General features: G+C 35.9%; 1 protein-coding gene across 1 annotated transcript; it reads right to left on the reverse strand.

Moving 5' to 3' along the window:
* Positions 1-2,227: 2,227 nt before the first annotated feature.
* LOC105051848 (protein PSK SIMULATOR 1) lies at positions 2,228-13,016 on the reverse strand. Its single transcript, XM_010932482.4, is given in 14 exon segments — positions 2,228-2,890; positions 3,011-3,055; positions 3,188-3,264; positions 3,380-3,462; positions 3,465-3,495; positions 3,967-4,067; positions 6,051-6,120; positions 6,397-6,494; positions 7,401-7,491; positions 8,418-8,508; positions 8,609-8,701; positions 8,857-9,182; positions 12,122-12,580; positions 12,787-13,016. Coding segments are annotated over 13 exon segments (1,938 nt in total). The 5' UTR covers positions 12,440-12,580; positions 12,787-13,016; the 3' UTR covers positions 2,228-2,376.
* Positions 13,017-14,048: the final 1,032 nt, after the last annotated feature.

Consider the following 14,048-nt stretch of genomic DNA (forward strand, 5'->3'; position numbering starts at 1 on the left):
GACTTGCCCAAGGTGACTACTCCAATGAGTATCTGGTGGTTTATTCCTCTCTACACTATTTTTAGAATTGCAAATGTGTTCACTATGGTTGGCTTGCAAGAGTTCTTCTACGACCAGGTGCCTGAAGGATTGAGAAGCCTCGGGCTTGCTCAATTCACAAGCATCTTTTTTAGCGGGGAATTCGTGAGCAATCTTCTTGTTTCTTTGATCGATGATATAACTCGAATTAGACGAGGAGAGAGCTTGTTCTCTGATAAGTTAAACCTTGCACATCTTGATTACTTCTATTGGCTCCTTGCTAGACTCTCTGTTGTCGAGTTAATCTTCTGCTTCTATTTTGCACACTTACATGTTTACAAGAAGAAGGCGGCAGGGTCGGTCCTGACATTTTTTAGACCTAGAGCTAAATGAAAAAAATGAGACCTTCTCTATTAAAAATTAACATACTTTAAATATTAATTATTATTGAAAAATTAATCTACGTGCAATAATTTTCTATAAATATATTCGTTAAGCAGTGTATAAAATCTATCATTAATCTATTTAATTATTTTTTTATTATAATATTATAGAAAATCATCTTTGTATCTTATTGAAATGTCAATACAAAATCTAGATCTGGGGTCTGGAGCGGTCGTCCAATTTAACCTGCCTCGGAGCCAACTTGGAAGGTGGTTGTTACAGTGTCATGCAACTCATGGAACGGACTCTGTCCGTGAGTCTTGTAGTGCTCCATGGATGCGTAACTTGTGAATAGGATCGATGATATTACTTCATGGATGCGCAGCCAGTCCTTTCCTGCGTACAGGCATATCTCCCCCATGGGTACCCGAAAAATAATGAAAAAGTAAAACATAAAGAATCTAGACAAAAAAATATTTTACATAAAATTTATCTTTCATTATGAAATGTATAATGCTTTACGTACCCCAGCATGCCAAACCGGGCTTTTAATAAACCACCCACATAAAAAAATAAAAATAAAAATAAAAAATAAACCACCCACCTAACCCACGTGTGGTGCACAGATCCTGTAAGCTGCTTTGTTGTAGCTGTCGTCATTGTGGTCCTCTTTTTCTCTTTTTTTTTTTCTTTTTTGTACGTATGCTTCTAATGTTCGTGCATCCTTTTTTTTATTTTATTTTCTTTTTTTTCTCAATGTTTCTTTTAAATGCTCGTGCGTTCTCTTTTTTATTTCCTTTCTCTTTTTTTTCTTTTTATGTGCGTATGCATTTAAATGCTTGTGCATCGGCATGTGGACATTGATATCAGCTTCCGCATGGACCTGCCAATTACCACCATGCTTGCATCAGTCTGCTTAAAATGTTTCCAAGTCCTCCGAGAGAATGGCATCCAGTTCGAGAGAGATCATTTTGCACTTCACTGGTAGCAGATCGACGCTATTAGGAATCTCTTTACAACCAAACAATGTTGCAGGTTTTTGATAGTGATAAGCCCGTCCTCAAACCTGCAATTCTGTTATTCTTATAAAAACAAAACAGTCGTTGCTTAATCAAACAACTGAAAGCTACAACAAGCAATTTTCTTTTTCCTACTTGCACCTGATGCTATCCAACCAATCTTGAGATGCAAATTGAAAAGTTCTTAGATAACAATTTGTTCCTACACAGCATATTTATCTCAAAATAATTGAAATATATTTTTTATCTATTTTAAAAATTATTTTAAAAAAATCAAAATAGCATGATCTAGCTTTTTCGCTCATCTTTTTCCTTATTTCCTTCACAAAATATAGTTTTCCTTTGAAGAAATAGAAGTGTTGTCAAAAAATGTAGTTCTATTTGTCAATTCTTATGAGTAAAACCCCGACAATCAGTTAATGAGGTGAATCTCTCCGATAAGCCCTTTTTAATTAAAATGTTATGATATTTCATATTCCAAAATTTGTTTGATTTAATTACTGACCTGAAGAAGCAAATAGCATATCTAAAATTTGAAGACTTTAACAACCATAACAACATAAACTGCTGGACTTTCACGACAATCCAGTTCAGAGTGCCATTTTACTTGAGAATTAGCACAGTAATGGATAGACGATGATAGAAAAATAACTAAAAATTGATTATTAGAAAAATCACTACATCCCTTTTACAAGCTCAGGTGATGCAACCCAATTCCTTTCTCTGAATTTTGCATATAAGATGCAGCAATTCCCCTGTATATAACACAAATCAACCATGATCACCATTGCTGTGTACAAAGACATATACCCATCCCTTCTGCCACTCTTGTTTATCTTACATTACTCCCTCTGCCCAATCCAAGAGAATCCTCTACCAATAATCCCATTGTACCCTGAATGCTAACTCTCAATGCACATGCATGTCATGCGGCTTCGTATACATTTCGTAGTTGCTAAAGTTTTTCCACTCTATCAATTACATCCAAAACTTTAATCCTATCAATGTCAAAATTAATAATGGGGGCCACTGATGGATTCCTCGACCAAGAGAGTTCATTTGTACTTTCACTTGTTGGAGAATGACTACTGCTCTTGCTCAACCTGTCATGCTTGCTCAATCTTGACTTGGCAGTGTCAAATTCCTGGCTTTTACTTATGCCAGGCGTAAGTTTTCTGAAGTTGACATATCGTAACATTTCTTGGTCTTCTTGGGTCAGCATGGATGTTGGGTTGATGGACTTGTTCTGTACCAAAGAAATTACCAAGCTCTTCTTTGTGGGAGAACGAATTGGGGATTTAATGGGAGACTTGATACCTCCATTGCCAGATCTACACTGGCTAATTAGATGGTGAAGCCACACCACCAAGTCAAGTATGTATGCGTCAGTTTTATCCTTGTCTGCATGGTGAAGCGTCTCTATCTTGATGAAGTCAGTCTGCCCAGCTTGTTTATGATTAAACTCAGTCCTGAAACATCATTTAATGCTGCTGATGATGATGATAAATCTGAAACAGCTTGCTCATGAATGCAGCAGATGTCGAGATTCTCATAAAACAAGGCAAAAGAGAAATGAAGTAGCTACTAACCCTGTGTTCGCCCACTCACCAACCCAACCAAAGCCATGGTGCGCTCTGAGGATTGTAATGCAGCCACAGACATGAAGAGAAAAGGGTATCATTGAACAGATCCAAGATTCCAGGCAGTTAAAAAGATACTGCATTAGTGCCTCATATAAATGTAAACATAGGCAATAATGACATTACCTGGTTGTATTATTGGCAACTGGAACAAGCCATTGCAACGTTTTCTCCATTTCAGCTTTGATTTGAGAAACCGTGAGCTAGCAGTCAAAAAGGAAACAGTACAAAAAATAAAAATCTTATATAGTGTGGATTCATCAGATCGCAAGTCAATTTTTCTCTTAACCAGCACAGGTAAAAGCTATAATCACATACCCCTTCCTTGACCTGAAATGATTGTAACTTGGCACGTAAAGCAGATTTTATGCTGGGAGGTAGTGCTTGGTACAATGCATCCTTGTGTTCGGAGGCACAGAACTTGATCGTGATACCTGTTAAGACCACATGTTTGTCAGACAGATTTTCCATGACACTAATCAAAATATAGTATTAGCAGAAGATAGCATATTAAAGAAAGAAGATAATAAAGACGTTATTTCAACAAAAGTGACAAAAATCACACCATAAAGGTGGCTCAGAAAAGTGTAAGTTAAGCGATCCCTTGAAGGTGGCAACTGGATCCCTCTTTACAGAAGGAAGATTCAGCATGAATAAATAGGAGATAAATATTCAAAGTGCAAGCATGATCCAAGTATTTGTCCACATTTGGATTGATGGGTCCAGCTTTTAAGCAAGTGATAGAAGTTAGAAGAGTTTCCAAGTATCAATAATCTGAGAAAACAATTTCACAAATTACTTTTCCACAACATGAAAAATTGATTTCTTGAAACAACTAAATAGAAACAGCATTTAGCAATCAACATGCATGCATTGATAGTAAATGTCAACATAAAAGAACTTACAAGTGTGTCAATTTGAGTAATGACATTTGCATAATGCAATGCAAGACCAGCTGACCCTAATCTTTGATGACTGTTGGACCCCCTCTCAGGTTTATCTTCATCTGAAATTTGATACAATTAACATATCATGAGAATGAAACATGGCTAAAAAATTTTCAAAAATTAGACACTATTGCAAGAGGCAAGTTGACATCATAGTGGAAGGTACTGGCATGAACAAATTGTTCAACATCCAGAATGCAACAGCAAAATTGGCATAGGTATCCCCATCAAAATAAGCATGTAGTTACAGCAATCAGTCAACTTAGTCGAGGTAGGAATGAATGAATTCACATTAAACTTCCAAAAAAAAAAAATGAATAACCAACAAAGCTCCCCTTTCACATCAAACAGATAAGCAAGTACAAGCTGCTCTGTAAGATTTTAATCAAATAAAGCATCTACATGCGAGAACCACCCCGCCTTTAAAAGTGTTGCTGGTGAGAAAACTCCAGAACCACCAATACAAAGGTTCAAGTTAAAGAGGGGCAAAGAAATGCAATTGTCTTCCAATTAGATTCATTAATAAATCTGAATCCAGTTTATATCATAGCTCAAGCTGAAAGACACTAAATCCAGGAAAGGAAAAGGTTGACAAGTTATGCATAAGTTAAAAGGAGTATTCTTTATGTTTTCTTGATTTGATATTACCTAATGGGCTCACCCTTAATCTTGCAATTATCCTTTTGAACCTGTCTTTTCATGTTTAATTCTATGTTTGCATCGACTCTGATCTTTGCAAAATCAATTGCTCAAAAACATTAGAATATCATGTTTCTTACCAGATAATCCACTTCCCCCAAACTAAAGTCATCTAACATACAAAATTTGGGCCAATCAAATAACTCCCCAATTTGACTTGATACTTAACTGATTCATGAGCCTCTTAACTGACAAGAGGCTGCACCCAAGTGCTTCAAACAAATTAAGAATTTTCCCTTAACAAGGAGGTATAACCCAAGGGCATAAAAATCAATCGAGCAAACATCGGTATAGGTGAAGAGTCTCATTTCACTGACACAAAGTTGGGCCTACATATAAGTAGAAATATGGCACTGATATTTCTATTTTAATAAAGAAATACAACTTATCAAAATTACTGTTTCTCATGCGTCCCTTTTACACATTCAGTGTTGTTCCAAAATATACCCATCATATCTTGGACCATTTTAATAAATAGTCATGCGATCAGCTACTTTATAATAGAAAGCTTATAGATGCCATTCATAGGTGAATATTTACTAATTTTATAAGAAAAGGATTCCAGATGTGATATGCCAGAAGGTAGCCCACTAAATCTAGAGCTGGAACTCTCCTCAGTCTACACAACAATTCTGAACATGCTGAAGATCATGTCCAATTACGCTAGCCCAAAAGATGGAATAACCAAACTAACTATATTTTTCATGCTTGTATCCTACACAAACAAATGGCACTCATACTAGAAACCATGATAAGTTTATAGCAATACACTAGCAAGAAAACAGCATGCAAGGTACCACATTCAGAAGAATTGTAATAACTAACAGAAAAGTTGAGACAGCTCATTTAGAGTGTCTCCTTAAGTTTCTTCTTGGATCCAAGATCTTGGCCTGCACTATTATATGAAGAACTTTTTTAATGCTGATACTCATATGCTTAAGCAACAGAATTCTGAAGTCTTCACCAAATCTAAAGTATTATTCACCAAGGATAAATGAATGCTGATACTTGTATACTTGCATGCTTAAGCAACAGAATTCTGAAGTCTTCACCAAATCTTAAGTATTTTATACCAAGGATAAATGATAAATACCTAGTTTAAACTAAACTAAAGAGGTAAAAAGAAGGTACACAGAATCCACTTACAGGCAATCATTCTTCAGATGAAGAATATGCGTTTATGGGACCTTTAAAAAACTAGGATCATGCTATTTGTATCGTATGTTCTGGTTTCGCACAAAAAGGTAAGCATGAAGGGTTGATAGTTATTCTCATATTTACATTACTGACTACAAAAATGGTTGCATATAAGTGGTTACAAGTGATATTTTAGAAAAATATACCAGCAGTTCCAAATGCATCATGGATCTGCAGATGTAAGAAGTGGACAATGTCTACGAGCTTCTCCATGACCTACAAAAAGGGTAAATGAGTTTGTTATTCCAGAGAAAACCTTTTTTTTTTTTTGAACTAGTCGTACACCTGACATCCATATTCGGCAGCCCAGGCATAAAAATTAGATGCTTAAGAAAGGATCAACATACAGAATATTTACATGTGGGAAGAGTTTGCAATGATATTGACGGGGCATACAGTGAAAGAAAATAACAATATTTTAAATAATAACACATGCAGATAAAATTATATGCTAATAGAAATTTTGACATGTAAATAATACTACCTACCTACCTCTTCCAAAATTCTGGACCAGAGTGATTTTTTCTTTAAGCTTTTTACATGCTTCCGTTGGCTCTTCAATTCTTGCCTTAGAATTTGAAGATTGTCCCCTAGAGGTAAATGACAGACATAACATGGTAGAAAATTAATTACATAAGTTACATAACCAACACAAATTATCTCATCTGTTGGGAAAACGCTGAATCTGGTTATCGAATATCACACTAATAAGCCCAATGTCAATGATTGAAAAAAAGAAAACACCTAATGAAGTTCATTAATATTATAAAGATCAAACATTTTGGTATTTTCTTCATAAATAAATAATAATTTGATGTCCTGTTGAAGCAAATATTGAAACAAAACCGGGAGAGTATAGCAACAATGGAGATAAGCATCCCATCAATTTGCTGTGATCCATAGATCCTGGAGTCCTAAGCTTCATTGATGAGGTAACTTGCATGGTGATTTGAGCTCCAATTTGAAGGGACACCAACCTCTTAGCTGTAATTCTGTACATGTCATTCTTCATTTCTAAAAGTACAACATTACAACATTCATATTATAAAAATGCATAGTTCATTCTACACCACCTAGTGACACTTTCCCTTCCTCTGACTCCAAATGGCATGCTCTGAATTCTCTCTAAAACATTATTTACTAAAGAAAAGGTGCTATTTGTACTGCATGGAGTGCATACTGCACAAAAACCTATAAGAATTCCAATATAATTTGGACAAACAGTGTTGTGCTGGTATTTTATGATAATATAATTACTTTTTGTATATACTTACTAAGTTTAAACAACACTGGTTATCTAGAATAATTCAGTTTTCAGTACTCATCAAGATAATCTCATGTTTACACAGGTCACCAATAAAACTTAATATAAAGAATCATTCTTTGCCAAAAACAACAATTAATCTCTTATATGAAGAATGTTCGATGCACCAAAAGCTTAAAGTGGACTTTTGACACTATACTAAATGGGAGGTTCAGGTACAAAAGCAGTATACCTCTTTGAATTTCAGTTAAGTTCTCTTCATCAAGTTTCCGCTGATAATCTTGTTCAAATCTATCCAATGCATGCAACTCATGGTACAGTTCCTGAGCAAAACATAAGTTAAAAACCAACCAAAACAAATATGGAAAGAGGTAAAAAGTATAGGCATTTCTAGAAAGACAGTAACCTTAAAAGAGTAACTGGTGAATTCCTATGACAATTAAAGTTAACTTCTTTATAAAATCAATAGATATAGTTATGCTATTTTGCTATCTACATGACAGGTGACTTTCAGCATGGAAGTTTTCAGCAATTAGAAATAAAACACCAATATGAGTACTTCTGTACATGCACATTCTATGTACTTGACTGTTGCCACTTCAGAGTGCCACGTATGCAAGTGAACTTATCTTTAGCAAGCTTCAGGTTCCATGACTAACCTGTCAAACTTGTATTTTAAAGGTTGATTTCTCCAAAGGCAAGAAAACATCAATGGATACAAGGAATAAATGAGAGTAATGTCTTACCAAATGTAATTTTCAGCACAAGACAATTCTTCTATTGTCATAATAACAATCATCATATAAAAACTGATACAGACTCCACAAACATATAGCTAGATATATTGGGTTGCCTCAAAAGCAAAAAGTATAGATAAATAAAGGTCCAAAGAGTGTTAGGATATAGGTTTAGGTCTTAAATATCTAACATCAACAATTTATATGACAAAGTATATATTGTAGTTATTCAACAAAAAGAATATCACACAAGTGACAATCAACTTAGTCTCCATTCCAAACTATTTGAACAAATCTATCCAGAATTATCTAACCTCATCAAGAAGTGGATGTTGGCAGTTCAAGCATTATCTTTATCAACTGTTTCTAGATGCAACATCATACTGCGATGGTTTGTTAATGATCACATTTTAATTAAAATCCACATTTATCATTCAGGAAGAAACCAACAGGAACAGTTACAATAGAAGCGATGATTTGTTCTTTATATACCAAAAAATAAGAATACTCACAGCTGTATATCGAACCAATGTCATCAAATTCTGCATAGTTCCAGCTGCTGTTTCTTTCAGCTGCTTCTGAGGCATAAATTCTGACTCCAGTCTAGATGATGATGAAGTAAACAAAAAATATAAGTAAAATTTTAGATGCTGTAAAAATTGCGTTGAGAAATAATATACTGCAGAACTAATGAGATATTTACTTGGCAAAATAGCGGTCCAGGTTGTGCCACTGAGGATCTTTACAACGATTACCAAATCGAACAATTTCTCCAGAAAATACTCTCAACTCTTCCCTGGTTAAATTGACATGAAATACTGACAAGTTATTTCTTGAGAAAGGGGGCATGCACATAGTCCACTTAAAGAAGGCAAATACAATTTTGTAATATCTAACAGGGATTCTTCTCAAACATATTGAAATGGGAAAACTTTAATGCTCACTACACACCTTTTATCAGCTGCAGCAATCCTTAGCAACTCATCCAAATCTTTGGAAACTAAATGTTGCACACCTTCTGAGGGAAGAACGACTTCTTTCAAATGCTTTATATTTTCTTTTGAAAGTGATTGCATGAGATTGGCACCTTTTACTATTGTGTTTGCAACCTCAAAAGCCAGAATTGATATCTTATTGCCTTTCATTGAGACCCCTGAAACAAACCCACTACTGGGGGTCAAACTAGTCATGCTACTACCAAGTGTGTCCAAAACCTCCACTGCTTTTCCAAGTCCAGCAGTACCAGCCCTCCCCAAAAGTGAGCTGACTTCTGAGACCTGTAACAACATAGTTAGCTATGTTGGTTGCTTTACTAAAAACTTGAAGAAGAAACAGTTCAAGTAATAAGACCAGGGTTTGCTTGTGAAGGTAACGGTTTTTAGAAACAATAAAACAGAGACAAACCTTTTTCAATAAGGTACATGAGGAATGCGTGCAGTATGATAAATTAGATGCAAACAAAATCAGCAACCTACCAAAACTTTTCGGCAATGGTCGATGAAATAAAAACAGAAATAGAATAAAAACCAATTACATCTTTGCCAATCATTCATCATCACACATTTCTAACAAGGATTGCACCTGCTTCCAATGCAGGCTTTTCAGACCTTGAAACTTCCATAACACTCGATTAGACCCTCTTCTTATCAGAGTCACATTTGGCTCTTTTGTACATGACAATACATTTTCAAGATTTGACCAGCCCTCATCACCATATATATTACTGGTGCAACTCCTAAGCTTCCTTTATGTGTACTCACCTCAATCCACAAGGCATTAGAGTAAGATTATAGAGGAACAAGGTGCAGTTATATATTGGTTTGGTAAGTTCGCATCTAGATTCCAGAATGAAGAGTAAAATGAAACAAACATTTAGGCCACACGGATAAATAACATTATCAAGAAATGCAACTTCTTAAACACTACTAGATGGTGTCACAATTTGAATTTATGGTTTCATGTCATTTGGCTCAACTCATATTGGTAATGTCAGGAACATCATTAGCCACCTAACAACAACATCTCAATCATCATGAGAATTTGCAAGTGAAAACTGAGACAAAAGTTTCACAGACCAGCCTGATGCAATGTCTCATGCTCTTTGTTAAAAATATAATAAGTGAGGTATCTAAATCAGTTCTATAATGTGAGAAGCTTAATTTGATGCAAAACTTTTTGGATACATATGAAAATAAGTGAATAAAGCATGAAATTGAGTAACCGAAAAATCCAACATTGGTAAGTTTCTGAGGTCCAAATTTAATTTGAACAACATTACGACATATAAACATGGTTGAAGCTAACATCATCCAATAAACTTGGGTGGTATAATTAAAAATATCATACCCTCATAGCTTGATGTGCTTCCTATTGCATTAAATCAAGAGTACTATAATATGCCTAAGAATGCCGTCACAGACTTTCTTAAAATATTACCACACTAGGAGGGACCCTTGGACTGAGGAACTTAACTTTAAAATTACACAGACACATATAATAGATGTCTTGGGATAAAGGTTTATCAAAACAGGTTCAAAGTGCAGGTTAGCGTTGAAGTCCCGAGAGATCCCCTTGCCCGGCCTGGAGTCTTTCAATTTTTCTGAGTCAATTTTAATGCAAGTGCTATTTGTTTTCAGCTTGGAATCTTGATGCATTCTGTTTATGTTTTCAGGAAAGCTCTACTTGATAAGGTAGCAGCCATTTAATTGGCCAAATCATTGAAATCTTACATAGTACCATTGGTTAAATGGGGAAGAAAGGCCAGTTATTACTGGAGGTCTTGGAGGACTGCTTTGACAATGTTTTGGGGTCCTAATTTGCTAATAGCCTAATAGTATGTTTAAAAACCCCATTTAAGTTGTAGTTAAGGACCCTTAGGCTGCAGTAGTTCTAGAGTCATTAAGATTGTATTTGAATGATTTAGGTGCTTCTTTAGGCAAGCTCCACGGGAACCTGAATTTTGTAACCTTAAAAGTGATTGTTGCACAAATTACCCATGGCTAGACAGCAAGTGGCCTCTAAAAGTAGCGGACATCTCCTACATGAAGATTTGACTCATCTACTGAAGTTCAACAAATTCAACATAATTTTATAGTCTTTTATTCTTCTTTTACTTTTCTGTTTGTTTCTTCTCCACCAATTGCATGAACCATGCAAGTAGTCTGCATCACAAATGTAATATACCATAGTATAACAAGTTCTGGCACATACCAGAAGGGGCATAGTTACAAAAGCCTTAGGATGCAGCAGAATAAACATAATACATGCAAGACACAGTACTTCTTCAGTCCTGGTTACCTCTAGTTGTTTGATAACAAAAAAATTAATAAAAATCTTTCGAAAAATATAAAGCAGAAGTTGGGTTCATCCCCACAAATTATACAACTCAACCCATATCCTACAAATTTTAAGCAAAGTTAACCTGTCAACTCACTTCTCTGATCAATTTAGTTCGTAGCCATGTCCTATATATATTCGGTTTGGTTTGCTTAATTTTAAGTTTTCTTTCCTGCTCACAATATTTCATGTCACAACTCTGCCATCTCCATCTTCTTTCCACCCTTTTTGTTCCAAAACATTTGTAGCCATCACTGTTGCAAATAATGCATTCTAAGGGTCTAAGATGGGATTGTAACAGGAATAAGCAAGAAAGATCCAGTCCAGCCCCATATCTTAAGAGAGGCATGCCATAATATTGGTAATAGACACAAAAACCCAAACTCAGTAATCAATAGTGAACAAAGATTTTGATCTCTGCCTTTTGCCTGATATTTATGTATGGAACCTCAAGACAAGAAACTTCTAGGAAACCATTTAGGTGGAGTTTATATTGTGGGTTTTGTAGCTTCTTTGATGCAACAAATGTGTAAAAATGATTAAACAGAACCAAAAATCACCTAAACAGCAAAGTTCAGCAAACAACATGATTGGCTTGAACCTTTGATTTCCGGTTGTCCTTGAATCATTCTAGTGAATTTTCATAATAGACTTCGCGTCACACTCGCAATGGAACTTATTTATTTAACCCAATGTCTTAGTTCAATCCTTCAAGGTAAAGCATACTGATTCCCCTACACCCCTATACATAACCATAGATAACAATCCCCCATTGGAGCACCACATAAAACACCGTGCACTCTTTATATATTGTCATTTAAAACAGTATGCTTTCCCATAATAATCAGAACACAAGGAAACTATCCAAGAAAGAACTTGCCTTGGTTGTCGTGATCTTCCCAGAGGCGGCTGGCTTCGGCTTTGTTGACTTGGATTTTAGGGAAAGAACTCTGGACAGCTGCGGCTTTTTGGGTTCTTGGGGCTCTTTGGGTTCTTGGGGTTCTTTGGGCACCGAGTCGGGTTGTTCATGCAACCCCTTCCCCATAGTTTCAGCCACCGGCACAGCCTTTAAACTGCATTTTTCCCTTCCGTAAGGCTCATAATCAACCATATCATCATCTCTGAGGCCATTAGCGTTAAGAGTGCTTTCACTGGGCGATTTATCAACAGCAGCTCCCTTCGAACAAATCACCCCCATGACGTCAAACCTTTCTCAATTATTTCCCTCCGTTCCCATATAGAAAAAAGTAAACTCCCGGACCAACGAATCCAATGGCGAATTACACCAGGAGAAACAAAATGAGATCCAATTTAAACAACTCCAATCCTCAACAAACCCCTGGAAAAAAAGAAGTTCAAGAAGAAATGCTAAAATCGCAAAAGGAAACAATCTTCAGCATTTAAAGCAAGTGAATGAGAGCCACCGAATCCGCCAGGAACCAGAATCCCAGAGATTGGAGCAAAACAAATCCAAATCAAAGTCAGCGCAAATGTTGCGATCTTAGCGATTCGGCGCGAGAAAAACGAGGAGAAAAGAGGAAAAACCTCGGGGGACAAATCGGCGGGGGCGGAGGAGGCCCAAACCCAAGGGGATTGGTGAATTGCTGGATCGATTGGTGGCTTCAGAAGCGATCTTCCTCTCGGAGACGGCGTCAAGCAGAGAGAGGCGAAAGAAGAGACGGAGGGGGGTGGAGAGGGGAGGGTTGGTTCGCTGGCTTCTGCTCCAACGAAGCACCGAGTCCACCCACAAAAATTTCTAGAAGCCCATCCCACGCACTGACTAGGGTGGAGCTGGTCAAACCCAAAACCCCTCTCGCTTCCTAGTATTAGCTATAATTTATTAGCTTCTAAAATCACAATACCCACCTAATAAATCTGTCTTAGCTGTAAGCTGTCTCCACCAAAATAATAAATAAATCATAATCATGAGCAGATGAGGTGAAGGAAAACAGGAAAATAGAAAAAGTCTAATTCCATAATTTAATGTTATGCGTCATAGTTTACCATGTTGATTTCAGGTGAGATATTTCCTCGAAGGTGCTTCAAGTCGGTCACATGGAATAAGTATGCAGCATATACTTGATGAAGCTTAGTTTCAACTATTACTATATTTTGAGGAGTTTGTGTTATTTGGTAAAAGTAAATTATATTTTATTTGAGTTTTGTAGAGTCAAATGGACTTTTGGAAGGTATTGACTATATTTAACAAGTGGTAATTATCTATCAAGAACTTATGTATTGATGAATAATGTATTGGTGATTCATTGCATGGGTATCAATTATATTTTCAACATCTTATTTTTCATAATTAAAATATTATAGTAATAGCTTGTCTTAAAAAGTCTGTTTCCATAATTTAATGTTATGGATCATAATTTACTATGTCAATTTCCGATGCGATATTTCCTCGAAGGTGCTTCAACTCGATCAGATGGAATCAGCATGCAGCATATACTTGATGAAGTTTGGTTTCAACCATTACAATATTAGGAGGAGTTTGTGTTTCGAGGGAAGTGAATTATATTATATTTGAATCCTGTAGAGTCAAATGGACTTTTTGGAGATTACTATGTTTAACAAGTAGTAATGATCTATCAAAACTTACCTATTGATGAATATTGTATTGATAATTCATTGCATGGCCATCAATTATGTTTTCAGCATCTTATTTTCCATAACTAAAATATTGTAGTAATAGCTTGTTTTGTGACGCGCGGGCATGTGATTGGCCAAGAGCATAAGCAAAGCTTTGCACCTGTCGTTGTTTGCACTTTGGATGTACATTGGGATACCCAAAATAAATAAAA

The sequence above is a fragment of the Elaeis guineensis genome, chromosome 9, assembly GCF_000442705.2.
Source record: "Elaeis guineensis isolate ETL-2024a chromosome 9, EG11, whole genome shotgun sequence".
Taxonomy (NCBI): domain Eukaryota; kingdom Viridiplantae; phylum Streptophyta; class Magnoliopsida; order Arecales; family Arecaceae; genus Elaeis; species Elaeis guineensis.